Genomic DNA, 21,469 nt, shown 5'->3' with positions numbered 1-21,469 from the left:
TTCACACATAAACATGTAATGCGCTTGCATGCGAGAACTGTTTGTTTGGAAGTCAGCACACTAAAATAATCAACAGAGAGCTAATGAGGAGGAAATATGTGCTGGCTAAAAATAACCACAGGCATAATTTTTGTTTAGTTTATTTCCTAAATAAGCAGAGTGTGTAGCGCTGCGAACACAAAGAAGTGTCTCAGTAGTATGGGAAACCTAAATAAAAAAAGGTCAAGGAAGGTTGGTTGAATAGAGCAAGCTGCATGGACGTTCTGTTGTGTTCTCTTGTGTGAAACAGATCTTTAATTTATAAGAGGGGTCAACATATGAGTCTACTGTGAGACTGTAATAATTTCACAGTTGCCTTTATAATGTTTAATTTATTTGACACATCTTTTTGCATACAAACCAATGAGAGGAGGATTCTCCCCTCGTTGGGAGGGTGCAGCCCAGAAAGGTTTTTGATGTCTGTACCTGGGTTACACAAAAGTGACTTTGAACACATTTAAAGCTCTTCACGGGTGTTGTTGGAATGGTGGCGCAAATACTGGAAATAATGTTGTTTAACGATGATGATGATGGCTAAGGTTTTTAGACATTTTCCAATGTTTTAAAATGCCATACATTACTGGTTATATTTGACGATTACGGCTGGTCTTACAGCTCAACAGAAAAAAAGCTCCATTATGTTTCCAGACTTCTCTGCAACTACAAAGTATTTCAAGACGAGGAATTACGCGTTCATTTTTCCTATTTTAGAGCCCTGTGTAAGCATCATAAATGATGATCCCATGCTATAAACATTGAAATCAGTGAATTCAAGTCTCACCTGAAGGTACCCTTGCCATCATCCTCCCTGATTTCCAGACTGACAGTGAAGGTAAACAAGTCAGTGTCAGGGGTGAGCGGTGCAGGCTGCTGAGATGACAGAATTGTCTTCTTAGCTGACCGCCGAAACGCTGTGGCAAAGCTGTACAGTATCCTACTCACCTTTAGGGGGAAGGGAGAGACGCATAAAACATTTAATATTTAATAATGAACACAAAATGTAGCCACTAAAATTAGTCAGGCCTAAAAGAACATTTCTATTATTTGTGTTTAATAAGGAATTCATGATCTTTACTAACCTTGATCATTCACAGAGAGAATAGATAACAAAAGCATTGGTTACATTAACACTGCTCTCCTGTGCCAATGGCCTCTGTTGCCTCAAGTTAAAAACCCAGGCAACATTGACAAGTTAGTTATCTAATTAAAGCAGAGATCTAATAGAAAACATCTGAACACTGAAGAGATAAACGGGATCTCGAGGCAAAATATTGTAGTTTGGCTTTGACAAAGTTTAGCAGCTGCTGGAGATATAACATCTTGCAGAACATACATTTGGGGTTTTCAAGCCAAAAATATCCACACCAGGCAAAATAATAATATATGAATTAGTACTGATTAAAAACTCGACCACACTTCTGCAGACCTTTTATGTCCTTTTGTAATATGGGACTCTAAAAAGCTTACCTAATGACCGACTACTCTATTAACCATCTTGAGTTTTAATCAACATACTGATTCACATTTGCCAGTGTGGAGTGTGTCAAGGTATTGTTTCTATTAACATTAAGCAGAGGCAACTCAGTCCTACCAGAGACAACAAGGTTCTGCTGAATCTCCAATCCCAAAAAGGAGCTGAGTTAGGGGGACAGCTAAAGACTGTGGGGGTAATGATTTATTTACAAGGTATAAATGGACTTTCACCACTCACAATACTTTACATTTGTGAGCTTTGCATTTAGTCAAGAAGACGTATATTATTTACCTTTTGATTATTACTGCACAGACATGTGCTTATGATAACAAACAGAGCGCTCCCCCAAATAGGGGCCCACAGCCAAGTGGTTTTGAATCATCTTAAACAGTATTCTGATCCACAGCAGAGCTTCGGTGTTAGTGACTGAGAGGGGGGAGAATGCTGTTAACAATAAATATCCTTGCCCTTTTTCTTCTTTTCAAGGCCAGAGTATAAAGCAGCTCCAAATCTGTCCCACACAAAGCCTTTGTTATGTTTTCAGTCAAGTATAAGGATATTTGGGCATTGCAAGGGTGGTGATTATTTAGAAACAATGGGGGACTAAATGAAAGAGATGAGGAATAAGTGGAGTTAGATGATACTAACGAATTGTTGGTCACTGTTCAATCAATGCTGGAGTCTGAACTGATATGTTTTGACTGCCTACAAATGTCTTTATTCTTTGTGTACAGCAGTCTGGAGGAGCAGTACTAATAATTTGGACAGCTATTGAGTATTTTTAAGATATGAGGAAACTTTAAAAAGGTAATTAAATACAGTGTTTTTTTAATGAGCCTTTAAGACCTGGAACTTGTAAAGTATCGTGTTACAGGTACTTAATTTTTTTCCTACTTTGCAGCATTACCGGTACGTGCATATTGACATGAAGCTTTAATACATGTGCAACTGATGTCATGGCAACAATCTGTATCCAATTTTCAGTGACCAATTTGTGCTCTCTAATTCTGACCATGTGATTTTATTTGTTTTAGGAACCAATATAATTTAAGTAAAACAAATCTACTGAAACTGTACTGATTTGAACACTAGATCTCTGGACGGGAGCAGCAAGTTTATGGGCACAAAAGGGAAGCAGTAGGTATGAGAGTCAGCAGGGCTCGACATCAACACAAAGAAGGCGGACTAGGGCTGAGGAGGTGGTTTGCTTTATGTAGGAACAGTTTAGCTCCAAAATCCATAAATCTGAAGAAAGAGAAAGTGCTTGCAGTGATAACGTTGATGAAAGAAGGAAATTACTTTGGCTTAACCTTCTTAGATATTTTTTTGTAAATTATGGGTAAAGAATGGAATAGATCGTCTTCGCAATTTGATCAAATAATTGGTTGTATTGCTAAAAGCAAAATGAGACAGCTGAGGCAAATACGTATTAGTCCAGCTGTGATGGCCTTCCACAAGGTTACCTCAGTACAGATCGGTGATGAAATAATTAAATAAATACAGAGGTTAAAGAAGCCTTGGGAGTTATGTAGAGTAGATTTGAAGCTGATGTGAGGTCTGTGACTAGAGCAGCTTTAGCTGAAGACGACTCACTCCAGTCTAATGGTGCAAATGTAAGGCCCCCAAAAATAGCTGAAGGCATGGTAGATGGTTCTGGTGATGGGGGTTGGAAAGGAAGAGAGGTTGCAAGAAGAAGGCTGTGGGGAGGAAGAGAGGGAAGGGAGAGCAGTTACAGCGATGTCCCGTTACCAAGTAAAGAAGTGAATTACTACTAGGGATTATCCGTGTGTAGGTTTGTGTGTATGCACTAGTGTTTTAGTGCAAGCCTGTGTGTTACGGGTGGGTGTCTCAGAAACTGGATCCTAGGATGATGTGGGACTGATAAAGTAGCATTTGCCTGGGGGCTCTTAGTTACATTGAAGTGCTTCCATGAGGGAGAAATCAGGTCACTGAGAACTGAAATAGTACTTTAACCCAGTTTCATAAGTCAATTCCCTATTCTCTTCTATTATATTGAAGCTAAACCTACTGTATATAAGCAATGACACTACCCCCCCTTCCCCTATAAGTTAGCTTGGGGGATTGTGTGTACTTTGTGTTTGTGTATGGTGTACATGTGCATTGTAGCACAGCGCAGCCTGCAGTGCATGACATAATACCGCGTGGACCACTGACGAAGCTCACGCAGTGTTGCTGAGCCCTGGAGAGCAGGCTACAGGGAGATCAACACTTAAGGCAAGGTCAACCAGAATACTGCTGACAATACGAGTGTGTACACATGTATACTGTATGTACGTGAGTGGAAGAGACAGGAGAAAGGATAGGTTCAAACCATAGCCAGGTGCACTTATGAACTTTGTTCTTGCTGTATTCAATCCTCCTGTTCATACTGGCCTTTAAAAGATCCTAAGTAGATATGGGATTCCAAAAGCCACTGTCCATGTTTGGTGTAAAAATGCACTCCAGATTTGATCTGAATCTAAAGTTAAGGATCTCTTAATAACTATTGTTTTAAGACTCAAACTAGTGTAAATGCTACCATTAAATGTGTCTTCAGTTAATACAGTTACACATAATTAAACAGCACCCAATTGATTGAATACTCACCGCTTCTTGGATTTGGCAGCGGAACACATGGATCCTGAAGATCTCTGCATTGTAGTGGCTCTCAGTGAAGGCAAAGCAGTCGCTCTCTGGTGTGCCATCATGGCCTCGCACACAGAACAGAATCTTGTAGATAGGGTAGTTGGCGATCTCCGTACTGGCGTTGGGGTCCAGCAACCTGTTATTAATATAAATGAAAAATCTTTAAAGTCGCTGTTGCAGGAGATTTGGTATGTGTGTTTGTGTGCTGTGTGACATCTAACTGAACACTTAGTGCCTGAGCCTGCATACTGTATGTACACATATGCATGTTACAGTACACTGTAGAAGTGGAACCAGTAATCCATATGTTCCCCCTACCTGACAGTGCCTTCGGACACGCCTGGCACAGATAGTGTGACCTCTAGGGGAAGCTGGCACTGCCCTCTGAGGATACTCATCATACGGAGGGCCTCAAGCTCACTGCGGGGGGCGTTGACTGAGGCACACCCAAGGTATGTCAGCTGGCTGAACACAACGCTATCCTCATCTGGGATGGGACTGCCGGGACTGCCATCTGACGAGGATTCATCTGCTGCAATGGGTCAATGGATTGGGAGAGAGTAGGAGAAAAGCAGAAGAAAGGAAAGATTTGATTATTTCCCAACTCCTATCATGACTTTGTGGTTGTACATCAGCGTCATTTTCCTCAATTGAGAAAAGCTGACGGGGTGAAGTAAACATGGAATAGGAGATAGGTGGGTATGTGACAAGATCAGTCAGGGAGATGAATTTATACACAAGTAAATTAAAATGGCAAAGGATTCCGCTTGTACAAATATAAAAAAGAGGCAATGAGGGAAATGGAAAGACTTTCAGTACAGTATACTGTATGATTTAGAAATCCGGGTGCTTCTATGATATTACTCTGAATGTCTTGGAAAGAGCTCTATAAAGACTGCCAAAGCTCACACAATGTGAGCTTTGGCAGTCACAAGAAAAGAGGATAAGGAAAGTCCCATCATGGCTCACCTCGGTACGACCTCTCATTCAGTTCACTCTCCTGAGCTGTCTGAACAGGAAGCACCATCTCCAACTTGGGTGGTTGTGCACTCAGCGGGTCAGAGCCTGGCGCTACAGGTGACGCCGTAGTGGAAGGTGGGCCACGGTCGCCCCCATAAAGGCTGTCCATTCTTTTATCTGATCTGAGCCCAGTGTCAGCTACCGATGGGTCCATGAGGACATCCTCTAACTCCCTCTGGAGCTGCTGCTCACTTCCATTCCCCACAATCTGACACACACACACACACACACACACACACACACACCAAGGCACAAGGGAAGCATAGAAAACAAAACATTTAATTAAAACAACAACAACAAGAAAGCACAAGAAAAAATATTGTAACAAAACCGAAACATTGTAGTAATCCCCATTGCACATTGAAATTAAACTAATCTTTTAACCTACACCAACTGCATTACAATTATATTTAACAGTTTGTAGAAATGTTCAGTGGCTGTGATTTTGAAATTATTGTCAAGTGAAAAACGTGTGTTCAAGGAGGAAAGAGGCCTTGTTTCATGTTGGCAGTCAGAGATATATCTTCATTACATTTCATCAAATATTAGTGATTAGTAGGCATGTGAGTTGGAGTTGTGAAATACCGGTATCAAGACACTAGACGAGGCATGCCAACACTAATTGTGTGAGCGTATTCGAAAGCTAACGAACAACAATCAAAGAGGAAGCTTGAGGCTGGACAAACCACGAAGAGCCACAAAAGGAGGCAGGCCCCATTTCCCCTGCCTGCTGATGTTAGGTAAGAAATGGAGCGCAGACTTAAGCTGCAGAGGGCACTGTTGTACTGGGCAATAAGGGATGGGAGCAGACGATTAAAAATGATAATCAACCTTTGTGGAATATGTCCCTATTGCATGGTTGAATATTCAGATTACAGTTTCTATATATAGAAAGCCATAACAAAATATCTGTGCCTTGGGGTACATGGTAATGTCCTCAATGCTGTTAGACTCAAGCAATCATCTCGAGCATAATGGACACTACAGCTAAAGTGTCTATGCCAATAGCCCACAGTGCCAAATAAGGGGGAAAGATTATAATTAAAAGGCTGATGTAAAGCTGTCAATTCTAAATATAGGTTTACACATCTGACATAACAACGTCACTATGCAGCCGTGTTGAGCCGTGTGATGTACAGTGCTAAAAGCATGTGCAAGTGTCAGATCCAACTACAGTCCTATGTGTGAAAATGTCTATACTATAATCAAAACCTCCGTCTTAAAAAGGCTGGCTCAGGCCATCCCTCAACCGCGGGTAAATACAGCGCGCACAAATAATCACAAACAGAATCACCACGGAATCACGTCACAAGAAAATAGATAGAAGCAAGAAAGAGATACAGGAAGAAGAGAAAGCTAGAGAGAGAAGAGACTGACCTTAAAGCTGACCCCTTCCTCAGAAATCACCTGCATAACAAACAACAGGTTTAGTCACACTAACTCCTCTCTGACTGGATGGGCTGACTGAGAGGGAAATGTACACAAGTGTGTTGGATCGAGATACCAATACATGATATCTGGATGACCAAGTGTCAGTGAATGGAGAGATGTCACCACCACATATCGAGAACAGTGGACGTGTGCAGGTTCCTGCCATTTAGCCGCCAGGCTACACAAAACTGATACTTCGACGCGGTTTCCCTTAAAACAGTTGCGATCCTCTCACAGACTCTGTACATGTGTAATATGCAAAAATCACAGTTACATTTCCAAGCATAGCGAATGACAGGAAAAAACGTTTGACCTCTTCCTTTTAGCTGAATAGTACAACATCCATGCTCTGCTGAAGCCATCTTCTGGTACCTTTTGGTACAGCATCAAGTCGACAAAGATACACATGTACAGTAAGTCATACTATAAACTAATGGACAGAGTATGGACATGTGAGCCAGCTAAGTAAATTCAATACAATTAAAATACACAAGGAAAGGAAAGGAAAGGAGAGGAGAGGAGATGAGTAACCTGAACCCATAAGGGACACACACAGGATGGTAGCTGATAGCTACATTTCTTTCCTCAGAAAGTCTTCACTCTTTGTGGAGACGAACCCTGGTCACAAAACATCTTTATTTTCCCTGACAATGACTTCAAACACTTGCAGCTGCATCACCAAACCGTTTGTAAACTAGTATCTGCTGAGTGAGAACTAACTGAATCACAGAGGGCAGACATACTGTGGTACAATAGCACATGCTGTATTCTGATAGAAGCAGCTGATTGACTGCAGAAGGGAGACGTTCTCTAAAAGTGTTTCACTTTGCTTACACTAAAGTAGTAAAGTATCAGCTGACTTGTCTTACACTTACTTCACACCCCAAAAAAATGATTTTCTTCAGTTGTTTTACAAGGATGACCTCCCCCCCCCACTACTTCAATAACACAGACAATTTACAGTGGAGAAACTCAGGGAAAACAAATGTAGCGTTAAATCTTCACAAGTCTAAGAGATAAGTTCTTCACTACAATCAAAGCCTGTGAAAATGTGCTCTCAATTTCTGGTGATGTGTAAGGAATAAAGGGCTTCCTGTAGGAAAATAATGAAAACGGACAATCACAGATGAAACACACACAACTAAGACTATGAGCTATGAGAAGAAGGTGGAGTGAGAATGTGGAAAAAGCAAAACAAGACATGGTTAGCCTTATGGTTAGAGTGTGAGACTGCATGTTTAAAAGATGGACCAGAGTTGTGTTGAACACAACTTGATAAAAGTGGAATATGTATGGACTGTGTCCCATGACCTGGAATTATAACAAGTTACACTGATGACTAAGTAAAGACAAAATTAACATCAAGATGTTTTGGTAAATTTGTTCTGGTACAGGATATAAACCACTCTCAGACTATAAACAATACAAAAAAATAAATAATACAATACAATACTGTATACATCTTTAAAATAACAATTTCACAAATAGTGAATAATTAATTATAAACTATCCTTTGCTGACAAGGATATATCCAATCTATGTTTGTTAAGAGTTAACTGAAGGAGCCCGGACGACATCCTATGGAAGCTAAATCCATGCTTCTACAGCACAATGTGTACGTTTTTTTCATTTTATTTTCAAAGAAAAGCGTGCCGATATGATATAATTTAGCCTGCAGCGCAGTCTGGTCTGTTATTCTAAAAGTACTTAACATAACTATTGCTTTACAGCAGTTGTACTTTGCCGTATGTGATCAGGACCAGATTGTGACCATCATCAGTATTTGAGCATACTGATGATATTCACGCCAGCTAAGCAAATTATTTATGCCCTTGAGGTTGTTATCAGAAGAAATGTCAACAGACTTTTATTCTGGGCATGACAACACTGACCAGTGGAGCTCTGAAGTCTCCGCTCTCTCCTCTGTACTTTCCGACCATACCTACACCCAACCGTCCTTACCTTCAGTCCTGTCTTTTCGTCATCACTACCATTATTAGTGGAGGAGGGTGTCTCATCCCCCAGCCGGGACACAAGGACAAAGTCCTCACTGTTGAGAGTGGACACTGAGTCCGAAGACACGCTAATCTTCCCCACCGAGCCCTTGTCATCCATCGCTTCCGCTGTTAAACTCAGCCACGCTGCTCATGAATGGAAGACGGGAGAAGAAATTGGTGGGAGATGATGAGCAAAATCACCTAGAAAAAGAAAAAATAAAGAAAGTAAAGAAGCAGAAAACAGTCATGATGGGATGAAATCCATGAAAGGAATCATTTAAGGCAACTGGAAACTTGGTTTCTTAGAAACTAACCCTCTCGTAAAATGGGGAAACCATTTGTGATTCGCTTTCGGAGGTCTTTTAAGCACCTTTAGGAAACTTTGAGGAGCCTTTAGAGCCGGAGAGGGAGGGAGCTTAAAAGAGAAAATAGAGAGGGCAAAAGAAAGGTCCTCAGAGGAAAAGGGGATCTGTGGGTCATCTGAGGCACGTTTGTGTATCTTAGCAGAATAAACAAGATGTATTTGCAAAATAGATTGGTGATGGGGATGTCATTTTGAAAAAGAAACAACATGCATATGAAAGTGAGGAATTGGGGAACAAGCCAGCTTGGCACAACCATCCACATATCCCATGTCGGGATTGACCTTTATAAAGATCTATTGCCCCCCACCACCACTTTAGACAAGTACAGCAGAAACAAAAACACACACAATAAAATGCCGCACTGAATGTGCTAATTGCGTTGCGTGGGCTCCTCGGTGCATGGATGCTCCCCGGGCCTGCTCCCACAACCACAAATAGACCGAGATCCCCTGGGAAACAATGCACATCATCAGCTCATCCCTCACTCACTTGTGACTCCAGCTCCCTCCGTCAACCCATCAATGAAATTGAGTTTTATATTTTGGCACATTTTGGTATGTGCATAAGACGAGCCATCAAATATGATATTTTGTAACTGCAACACTGACCTACGCACCTTTATGTGTGAGGACTAACAGGCGAAATCAAGAAAGAAAACATGTTTAGTCTTTATTTGTGAGCAAGGATGGCAAGGAGGTAAAATTAAGTTAAGATTTTGTTTTACAGTCAAGATGATGTTGTGCTCCATCGGTACAGCTGGGGCATGAGGTGACTCCTGAATACAGGGAGGTGGCATTGTGTGTAACACAGGAAGAACGAAGCACCAGAAGGTTCTGGCAGGGGTTCAGCTAGAGACCATAACAAGCTATTTCTGGCCGTTCCCCCTCTCCATTCCTCCCTCTCATTCTCTCCCGTCTCTCTCTTTTCTTCTTCATCCATCTCCTGGCAATCTTCTATTTTCGCAGCTCTTATTGCTCTCAAAAGAAAAAAGGGCAGCCCTTGCACTCCTAAATGTTTCTAAAGGTTTCACTTGCCGTTTCTTCCACTTTGCCCCCCCTCACCCCCCCTTCCTATTCAAAGCAGGTCCGACAATGGAAATGAATTGGAAGAAAGGTCTACAGCGGAAAGGTCAAAGCAGTTAATAATGTGCAATACTACCCAGAATAGACCTCAATACAGTAGTTATCTCTGTGACTAGAAGGCTTTACAACATCTTGTGCCGATATGAATGTTATTTTGAGGCTACCAAACACAAACTGAGTAACATAAACTGACAGCTTAGGCTTGTCCTCTTCACCTTTTCAAAGCAAACTGAGAAAATGAGCCGCTGGTTTTCATCCAAAAGTCCTGGGTGTTGTTTGCAACGCAAAACTGAACTTGACAGACAAGGTCCCAGCGTACAAGGATTTGTCATGGCCACTTTTACTGTGAAACATACTGTAGTTAACCGTCAGCCGTTGACCTCTAAAATCTGTGTTTGACTAATACCCTCTAGATAACACAGCTTTGCAGACCAATTATGAGTCATAAAACCTGAAGGTTTCAAAATAAATGGTTTGGTTCACATGGCCAGGACTTAGAAAACAAAGATATGTTGTTGCCTGTCAGTTGACTGACTTATTACAAATGACCCGAGAGAAGTAATGAAGAAGTCATGTGGACGGACATGTCATTTAATCAAAGACTAGTACGTTTATTTTACCTTCTCTAGAGTTGTGAGGAGCCCATGAAGAAAGACCCGATTATGAGCATCCTGTCAATAGTTGATAGAAACTGTTTTACTGGCTTTTTAATGCAGACCTTCCACAATACACAGAGCACACACACCCAACACAGCTCCGTTTTAACTCCTGTTCACTTCCTGACTTCAGCGCTCACATGCATACATATTACCATGGATACCAAATGATCACACAGAACGGGCAATCACTTAGTTTATCATAACATTCAGCATGCCCCTTTATACTGCAGAGCAGACTATTTTATGACATCAATAACATGGTGAGGCTTATTATATAGGTCTAGATCTGTAGTGATCCAAAACCCTAATGAGCTTAATCTTAAAGCCCCTGATTAGACCTCCTTTCAGGACTACATTGTGTTATTGATTAACAGTTACATCCTGGGCCGACCACCTGCTTGGATGTTGAGTCGAGCAACAGTCACACATTTCTTCATGCATAAATATACTGATTGCAGGGTAGAGTTGATATATAATCGTAAATCTACCAGTGCAAAAGAAAGAGAGCATCTGACTCAGGAGCAATCCATAATGGAAATTTGCATGACTCCTCATCCTCCTGATCTTCTCAGGCTTTTAATCTTGAAGACACATTGCTGATGTTTACTCTACTTTTCGCTCAAAAGCAGCTGCATTGCATTTTTTAGCACACGTATCCTCTGTGTGATTAATTTTGTTCTCTTTCCTCCGACTATGAGTTTCTCCATGTTTTGGCCTTTTGTTTATCCGTTCTGCCACACTGGCTGTTGCTGGTAATACTTACTACCAAAGTCTTATTTAGTTAATTTGATACAAGTAATATATGAAAGCATTAAAGGGCTTTTATGGAAAAACAAACTAAGCAGCACAAATTAATTTAGAGTCCTATCTTCAATTACCATCATGAAAGATTTACTATAGGCCTTATTTTCAGTCCTTTACTTTCTTAAATCCTATGCGTAGCATGCAATAGATACTTAAATAGTCCTCATACTTTAATTATGACAGTAAAAGCATCCACGTCCTATTGGAGAGAAACATGTAAATCTCAGTAAAATGCTGTTTAGTTAGAAATATAAACAAGACGATGGCCACCACTAATCTTACTTTGACTTTGGGGTCACAAAGTAGTCTCTATCTAGTCCATCACTGCATAGTCAACCTATGCAGTCGAGACAAGACAGACACATGCATACATTTAAAGAAAAGAACATTTGGTTTAATGCTGGCACACACATACCCTCATGCACAAGCAGCTGTATTATTATTATTATTATTATGACATAATTAACGTAAGCCCTCACCCGCAGACACACGTGCGCATGCACACACAAATCTCATACTCTACGTGTCGGACTAGCTGGCGGCTCAGACAAGCTTATAATGGTTGCCTTGTCACCCTTCCGAGCCTCCGCAACATCCGTCTGCCTGCTCTTGCCAAGCTACACTCTTCGTTATCAATGTTTCAGTGTCTTGGTTTCCAGCTAGACACACAATCCATTGGCTAGCATGATTGTTACAAAATTAGCAACGGCATTTCCGATGGACGCCAGAGAACCCGGGGGGAACCCACGCTGACATGGGGTTCTCCGGCTTCCTCCCACAGTCTAAAAACATGCATCTTGCATCTTGGGTTAAATTGCCCGGATGTGTGAATGTGAGTGTGAATGGTTGTCTGTCTATATATGTGCCCAGAGATGGACTGGCGACCTGTCCAGGTTGTACACTGCCTTCACCCAATGTCAGCTGGGATCGGCTCCAGCGCCCCGCGACCCGGTTTGCAGAATGTAATGGCTTTCCTATGGATCTTCTGAGAGGATTGTCTTGAACTTTGACAGCAGACTGTTTCATTCCCTCTCACAGAAGAGAAGCAGAAAGCAGTTCCCTCTGTAACAGGGCGGTGTGTATCGCTGTGACAACCAAACCTCTGCACTCTACGGTGGTTAATTTGGTGCAAACCTTTAGCAAAAGGTTGTGATATCACATCCTGTTACTTCTGAAAGAAACAGCTCTGGAAGTTAATTCTGGTTCGCAGACTGACATTTTAAGTGCATTACTTCCGACATGAATTACTATCACTCGTCATCGCGAGGCACTTCACTGAAGAGACAAATTTGTAGAAAATGAATACGGCGAGTGTGCCCACTGTAGAGTTAAAAGGAGACATTCATTACACTGTGAATGTTTTTATTTAATGCTTCAACTGAAGATGAAAGTAATCAATCAACCATTGTTTTTATTAAAACAAATATCAATTCTATTCTTTCATTTTCTATGTTGACCATCGAGAACATATAACGGTAAGGTATATAACATATAACAAAAGGTAACATATATCAATTTAAATATGCAAGTCACAAGGGGTTAAAATATACTATAAAATAAAACATCACAATTTCCAACACATACTTAAACTGCTTGTTTTCTCTGACCAGCAGTCCAGAACTAAGATATATTACATTTAGTATAATTTAATATGGTAAAGAAACAGAGAAGTTTCTTTTTTTATTATGTGCAAATCAAGTGGTTTGTTGTGGTAGATCTGGACTTAACCGACTCAGCTGACACACGAAAACCCAAGATGGGTTGTTGAAGTCGAAGTGTGTCCAGCAATGGATCATTCAGAGTATAGTTTCATTTTTGGACCGAATGACCTTCGACAGTTACTAGTATCTGTATCTGTAACAAGCATATGTTATGTCAAGCCATGAGTATGTCTTTCTTTTTTTTGTCCTTCCTACAACTCTCCAGCTGAACCAGCTGTTCTGGGCTGCCAGCTGGGCCGTGCGTGCACCCCCACAAGGGAGAGGACGACACTGCCAGACACAGCCAGAGAGCATTCAGGCTTGCAACACTGTCCTATTCGACTCGCCTCACAGCAGTGACTTCAGCCAGGCAGAGATCGCCGGGAAAGTCAGAGGGGAAAAGAAAGAAAGAATGAAAAGGCTGAGCTTACACAAGGTGGGTCACAACAAGGTAGAGTACAAAAGAGAAGAGAAAGAAAATGAACGAAAGAGAAGCTCTGAATGAGCAAGAACTAATTTGTACAAATAAAGCAAACGCACACACGCTGTCCTTAATTTACATCTCATTTGTACCATGTGAGCATCTAATAATCCTCTCAATCCACAGCAAAGGATCACTGACTCTCAGCTGGCTATCAAGGAATTAAACCTTTGCATGTCTCAAACCCAACAACTAAACAACCTCTCATGACGATGAAAAAATGGTAAGTGTGTTTCTGTGAGATACTGAGCTGCACAATGTGCGGCTATCCACGTAAATGTATTTAGCAGTGGTGTATCTCTGCCAATTTATAAGAAACTATGGCTTGAAAGGAAAACGCTACACCTGTGTGGATACGTTCCAACAAACATTTGGGAAGGGTAGTAAGGCCTTTAGACATTGCAAATGAAAGCAGCGTCAGTGATACTAAGCGTCAGTGATACTAAGCGTCAGTGATAATAAGAGTCAGTGATACTAAGCGTCAGTGATACTAAGCGTCAGTGATAATAAGCGTCAGTGATAATAAGTGTCAGTGATAATAAGCGTCAGTGATAATAAGAGTCAGTGATACTAAGTGTCAGTGATAATAAGAGTCAGTGATACTAAGCGTCAGTGATACTAAGTGTCAGTGATAATAAGCGTCAGTGATACTAAGCGTCAGTGATACTAAGTGTCAGTGATACTAAGCGTCAGTGATAATAAGAGTCAGTGATACTAAGTGTCAGTGATAATAAGAGTCAGTGATACTAAGCGTCAGTGATACTAAGTGTCAGTGATAATAAGTGTCAGTGATAATAAGTGTCAGTGATACTAAGTGTCAGTGATACTAAGCGTCAATGATACTAAGCGTCAGTGATACTAAGCGTCAGTGATACTAAGCGTCAGTGATAATAAGAGTCAGTGATACTAAGCGTCAGTTCAGATCTGCAGGTAAAAGGAAAGAGTTGGTTGACTATGTAGCCGTTTTATTCAATTCTGAAAAATGAAAGCGAGGGAAAATGCATTACTGTCACTCTCAACATTCCAGGTATGACCAGTCATGTAAATATTGACATTCTACATTATTAAAAGGTGTAATGTAATCAATACTTTTCGTTCTGCAGTTATTTAGGCCATGAGTTTACCTTCAACAACAACAAAAACAGTGGGCTCATGATTCCCTTAATTCTAATCCACAAATTACTCAATTTGACATATGAATCTTTACCATTAACTACTTTGACTTTTGACTCCCTATTACATGAGACCTTTTCAATCCAGGTGACTGGTTGTGGGCTCAATAAGGCGCATAGATGCAATGCGATTGTGAAAGGAACTGAACAAATGTCCACAAATCTACCCCCAAATAAAGGAAAAATCTGAGGACTGAAAATAACAAATCCTCAAATCATTAAATCTAAAAAGCAACGATAGGATCATCTTCCTTTCCTACTAATCAGAAAATTAAATTTGAAAAATTGTTAATAAGCAGATAGTGATTCCTAACATAGATTAAAGTCCTCACCCTCCTGGAGTGATGACTGGAGGTCTGAATAATAAGTTAATTTTAAATACAAGTTTTATCAACTATGCGTCTCAGGGTAAGTCATTAAATATCATCAAAGCAAACATTGACTTTTCCGATCTTTAGAAGTGTGTTAATAAAAGACCATTTCCAGTACTAGACACCAAGCAAGAGATTTATAAAGAAAACAAGCATTAATTTCAGATGTTTGGTGAAAGCAAGTAAGTCACTGGGTGAACTTCCAATTACTGATGCGTCTCTGAATCAAGCCCATAAACCTCCACCAACAATAAATATTTGATCTACTGTACAGTGCGATCTATTATGCGTTTGTTAAATTAACGGTCAACCCTCTCGCTTGATATTCAATTCAGTATTTGAAACAAGCTAAATTATTATTAGCCTACTTAACTTACAAGTTGAGTCCCCACTGCTAGTAGCAGAGACATTGTCTAATGCCACAAAAAGATATATATGTTTTAAAACTATGATTAGCGTTGAGTCAACCATAAGCAAGGAAGACACAGGCTGTACCTTTAAACTCTATGTAATATACTGTATTTTCAATCTCCTTTCATCTTGTCCACAGCAACTGCAAGGAGACACAAATCCACTACAATTGAAGCCAGCTCCCCACCATTCAGTCCCCACCAACTCCCCAATGACAGGTGCATCTGAGGGGCGTTGTTGGGACTTCGGAGCATTCGGAACTCATTGCAAATTAAATGACAGATAAAGCTATAACAGGGAGGACACAGTAAAGGGAGGAGACAATGGACACAGTAAAGGGAGGAGACAAGGGGACACAGTAACACTCACTTAGCCTCTTAGTGACTAAGTCCACACTACGCTTGCCGTCTAGTAATCGTTGCGGTTTTCACACCACTTGACTGACTGGCGACACACACTGCAAGATCTTTCACCGAGAGGAATCCCCGATGGAGTATTTTAAATCTCCAAACTTTTTGTCACCAAAACACACGCAAGAAGCGGCACGGTAAATTATGTCGTAGCATGACTATGTTTGTTGTGGCACGTTGTCGTTGGCACACTTGTTCACAATAAAGCCTGTTTCCGCCCCACGTATTTACTATTTATGTATTATTTTATGCAACAACAACTTTGGTTTTCACACAGTGACAGGCGACCCCTCCTCTTGGTTTCCCTTATGCTTATGTAATGTGAACTAGGCATGAGAGAAGGGATGTGTGGAATCTCAAGAAAGTGCATCAGGCATTAGATTTGACATATTTTCTTCTGAGGAGGCGGTTTATATTTATCATATATAATTATGGTTAATAAATTCATGAGTTCTGCATTTTATTATGGCTGACGTTGAAGGAGAAGTTGAAATACAATGACAAGCTACATTCTTCGGGCCTTTCTATTCATTGATATAATTGCTTGTTAATATCATTAATAATGTTAACTTGTTTAAACTAATAACAATTTATGCACTTGCTACCATACTTTCTCAGACTACATTTCTGAAGGATCATTAGAATCATTGTATTGTGTCGTCGTCAGTAGCCCAAATATGTAGGAACATCTATCATATTCATTTAGGCTTTACAAACCCTAAGGTAACGTACAGCTGATTAATCATTAACATTTTTCCTCCTCTTGTACACATATTGATTATTGTTAAAACAGCAAATATTTGCATACATACAAATCTGCCTGAGGTGTGTTTTTAGAGCATGTGTCACCTGGACAACACCTGAGTTTCAGGAAACAGAACCGAAACAAAGAGCCGACTTAAATGAAGTGACAGTTGACACATTTGGCTCACAGTTCCAATGCATGTTGTCCACTGAAATATTTGAATTCACAAGAAACAAAAGCTACTGGAATCAGACCCATGCATTAAGCTAATGACACCCAGTTTGCTCAGTACAAATGAGTTTGCCACAACTTGCACCACATGCTGTATGTCACACCCTTTTGAAAAGCTGAACTTGGGGTCAGAAAGTTGGATTAAACAATATATCCTTTAAATATTCTTCGAGAAGAAGAATATTTTGTAAGTTTGTAAAGTGTTTCTGTGCCCAACTAGTGAAACTGGTAAAACATGTTGATCGGGTAATGCAACATACAAAAAAAGCCAAATGTCAGACACCCATGCACGCCACCGCAGACTTCTCATACCAATTCCTGCTGGTCCCTTCCATATCATTTGACAATAACAGAACTTCCAGAACAAAAAATAAAGTGGATTAAAGGCTCATTGTACTTGACTCAATAAAAGGTCAGGCCTGTAAGAATGTGTAGGGCACTTAGTATGAACTGCTACAGGTTTCAGCACACGTATACAGTCAAAGCCTGTATATACATACAGTGAGTGGTTATATTTGAGTGTCGGCCATAGAAATCAATACAAAAGCTATCAATGTTATGTTGTATAGGGTGATTTCTTTTTAGAGTCTTTATGTCAAAATGAAAGTATTTTAATGTGGTATGCTCCCATGGCACTACACATTAAACAGACTGGTAGATCTGATGATCTGTGCATTGTCATGTTTGACTGAATAGCTAAATATGCCACAGATAAGGCACAGTACAGTAACCATAGCAACTCCAGCCGTTGTTCGCCGTTTGACAGACGGTTGCTGATCAAATTGGCTTCCTGGTCTCGCCGTTACACCAATTAACTGTTAATCGAAACACAAGCAACCCTGCTACATGTCAGTGAAGCCTGTTCAGCCCGGTGGTGCCCCGATACATATCAAACCCTACAGCTCTTTAATAGATAACTTAATCAACGGTTAGCACCATGCATTTGCTGTATAACGTCGGACGAGCCTCATGTGTCCAGCTCCAGTGTTCGCCAGTCAGGTTAGCCCTCACAAACCTGCCTCACGTTAGCAAGGGTAAGACTCGCCTGCCATAAGACTCAAAGTCCACACACTAAATGTTGAAGTGCACAGTGACCGAGGGGCGAACCCGTCCCGTTAACGTAAAGCAAACTGCTGCGTGAAGGTGTTCGCAGCAGTTCGGTGAGTGAGGGCGCTGACTGGTTGAAACAGGCCGTTACTGTGTGTAACGTTAGCTAGCTGGCTAACACCTGCTAGCCATGCTACCCGAGCACTTACAACCAGCAAACAGGTCAAACTGTTTTTAAATCACTGAAGTGGCCGTTGCGTTTTACGTGGACGGTGCGAGTGCGTGCGCAAAACTGCTTACCTTTATTCCCACGGTTGTATTTATTCCAATGGCGGTTGGTACAACATTGCACTTCCGAATAACATCAGCAGCCAGCATCCAGCCGAGCTGTAAACATAAACCCAACCAACCCGCTGACACCGACACTGCGCATGCGCAGGGTAGGGGAAGCGTTTTCATTACCTAATGACATGAAGTCCAAAGAGCTCAGCTGTCTTTTGGCTCGGCAATTCCAAGTCAAGTCTCAAATAAGTCGAGACGAGCCTCCTGTCTCAACTCTTGTCTCCTTGAGGCCAATTCTAATATAAAGTATTTGGGTTTTTTTATACAGCTAAGTGTAAGTCATTTTAACAATTATGCCTAATCAATATTATTAGTAGTATTAAAGGCTTTTTATGTTCTTGCTTTGTATCAGTTTGTTTTCTTTGAGGTCTCACGTCAGATTGTGTCTGTAGGGAGTCAAGTCCAAGTCTTATATCTCTGAATGCTCAAGACAAGAGCATTTGATTAGTTAAATCTGTCTCCAGAAGAAATGTTGACGTGAGAAAGTCAAAATGTAAAACTGGGATTGGACTGTTTTAAGTTTTCCTCTTTCATTGGCGATTTATTATTTTTCTAAATGAGATCAAAACATTTTTTTATTCTACAGTACTTTGTCTCAGGCCCACCAAAGCACCATCACTGATTACCTTAATGAGGATTTAATTGCTAAGATCATATACTAATCACAATTGGTTAATTTTCCCTTAATTTCCCCTCAAACATGACCTACCCCTAGATGAAACTCACCCACTGTTCTTACTGCGTTGTGGTCTTGCTGACCCTTTCTGTCCAGCCTGTCAGGTCTTGTTGTTTCATCAGAGTCAGACCAGGTAAACCCTTTAAACATAATAAAACCACGACTAAATAACACAACATTTGAGCGGTTGCTCCTCACATGCTCACAAAGGAAGTTAGGTTAGTGACTGTGGAGACCTCTCATAGAATTCATCCTCTGATTTTTTTTCCAGAGATTTAGAGAGTTTAAGCAGTGTTTTGTTAACCTCTTGTTTTTCTGATTACATTCATATACAAGACTACAACAACACCACAGCAAGAGCCATGAGAAAACATGAGCGAAGCAGCCACCACATATTTTACATAATTGCAAGGTCTTGGCAGTTAAACCCAGTGTCGAGAGTCAAGTCTTCACAATAGCCTTTAAAAAGCCAAAGAAGAAACTCACTGGTGAATATAAATTATGAAAGGTTAGTCTGGGAATGGGAGATAAATCTATATTCCTACTTCATATATATCTGAGTTGTATATTTAAATAATCTGCCCCATTAACAGCAAGTTGAGAAGAGAACATTAAATGAATACTTATTCCTGTATTCTTAAAAACAGTTTTACGGCCAATGAATTGGTTGTGTTATCCGACGTCTCTTGTCATAATACCACATTCACAAATTATGACAGGAATCACAAAGAAATGTAATTTGCTGTTGGTTTATTGTGGCATGTAATTTCCGGTGCCTTTTCATAATTCCATCTCTCAGTGTATGCTGCTGGGCCAAGCCGTCTGTAAGTCAGTGTAATACAGATGAACAAGCCATAAAATGTAGTCATTCAGTCAAACAATTCATCAATAGCACACATATCAGTATCATCATAGGTTTGACGTACTCCAGTCCTGCATTACCGTAAAGACGGGGAAAGGGAAACCTTTCACAATATGATATTTCCAAGGAAATAAATGGAATACGTAACAGTATTATTCATTATGGGGACATTTTAAGTATGCTGTCTTTTAAGGAATTTATATTCCTCATTCTGAAATGTTACAAAACTGCCCCAACATTTAAATATATCTGGTAATCACAGGTTGTATAAATGAGTATCTATACTATAAGTCCATCTAATGATGGTGCCAGACTGTATACAATGACAGATGTGTACCATCTCTTAATAATTCATTTACATTTCAATCGAACAATAGATTCGCAAATAAAATGTCTAATACAGACATGAATAGTCAGAAAACATCAGTTTATCATATGTTTCACAATCAACAAACAGGCTTTTTTTCTCCATATAATATAGAATAATGAGTAACTTTCTTGTCTAATAAAAAACAGTTTTTAGCAAATTCTCAAATTCAAAACAAAGAAGCTGTCTTAGAATATACCGAGGAGGAAAAATACCACAACAACAACCCAATGTGGTAATAACAATAGTATTCGTAATAATAATATAATCTCTATCAAACAAGAATTAATTTTCATGAACAAACAAGTAAAATGCTGCAAGCAAACTTCAGCACTTGACGTGGCCACACAGTGGGCATGTGCAGAACTCTTACAGCGTGTTGTATCACAACTACAGGATCATCAATACTCCTCCGCCATCACAAGAGAGACTATATCGCATGCATGACGCAGGATGCAGGGAGGATGGGGCGAACAAAATGGAGGTGGGGGGCAGAGTGCACCCTCTGGCAGTGATGGGGTAGGAATCCGTGCAGTGCAATTGGCCACTACAGAAGTGATAGGAAACAGGGAGTATCACTTTGACGTTAGTGCATTACTCACAATACTGCTTTTACATACAGTAGTGCCCAGCCCTTTCCCATGGAAACAGGAACAGCAAAGCCAATATTGATAATCAGAGGCAAAAGAAAACACTGGCAAAGTAAACATTGGCAAACAATATAATCTCTAACCCTTTATGCTTTGAGTGAAAGGGTCAGTTTTCACCAAGTGAAATTCATTTAAATACTTCCACAAAATATTTAAGAGATGAATATAGAAAAAGTAGCTGAGCAACTTAAGTCTTCCCTGAGCGATTCAGACGGACACGTCTCTAGCCTCCTCTAGTGGAACAAAGCAGAACTGCATCGGCATCTCACTTCTCAACTTGACTTAGCTTTTTTCCTCACACAGTTTACAGTTGAGGAATATGAAAAGCTGTAGGACAATTGCAAGGATTGATTATACTGTACTGTACACAACATGGCACTTAACGTTACGTGACTTCAAAGTTGAAGTTGTAAACAGATGCAGAGCGACAGTAGGTAGCTGAGCTAATTTCATGACTTACAGCAGCGAAATCCAGCTTTTTCCTTTC

General features: G+C 40.4%; 1 protein-coding gene across 3 annotated transcripts in view; it reads right to left on the bottom strand.

Annotated features, from left to right (window-relative positions):
- The window catches only part of LOC117740787 (rab GTPase-activating protein 1), a 62,113-nt gene extending 43,599 nt beyond the window's left edge, over positions 1 to 18,514 (bottom strand). Inside the window, exons 1-7 of one of the 3 annotated variants that reach the window (XM_034547343.1) lie at positions 18,386 to 18,512; positions 8,573 to 8,808; positions 6,557 to 6,586; positions 5,129 to 5,387; positions 4,478 to 4,691; positions 4,121 to 4,295; positions 821 to 981 (exon numbers count right to left, since the gene is read on the bottom strand). In XM_034547343.1, the coding sequence (XP_034403234.1) occupies positions 821 to 981; positions 4,121 to 4,295; positions 4,478 to 4,691; positions 5,129 to 5,387; positions 6,557 to 6,586; positions 8,573 to 8,725 (992 nt within the window). In that variant the 5' untranslated portion in view covers positions 8,726 to 8,808; positions 18,386 to 18,512. Of the gene's footprint in view, positions 1 to 820; positions 982 to 4,120; positions 4,296 to 4,477; positions 4,692 to 5,128; positions 5,388 to 6,556; positions 6,587 to 8,572; positions 8,809 to 18,385 lie in introns of all 3 variants that reach the window. The other 2 variants (XM_034547345.1, XM_034547344.1) reach the window with 2 other exon arrangements.
- Between the last annotated feature and the right edge of the window lie 2,955 nt (positions 18,515 to 21,469).

The sequence above is a fragment of the Cyclopterus lumpus genome, chromosome 12 (genome assembly GCF_009769545.1).
Source record: "Cyclopterus lumpus isolate fCycLum1 chromosome 12, fCycLum1.pri, whole genome shotgun sequence".
In the NCBI taxonomy this organism is placed as follows: Eukaryota; Metazoa; Chordata; class Actinopteri; order Perciformes; family Cyclopteridae; genus Cyclopterus; species Cyclopterus lumpus.
This window is presented reverse-complemented; position numbering and strand designations above follow the sequence as displayed.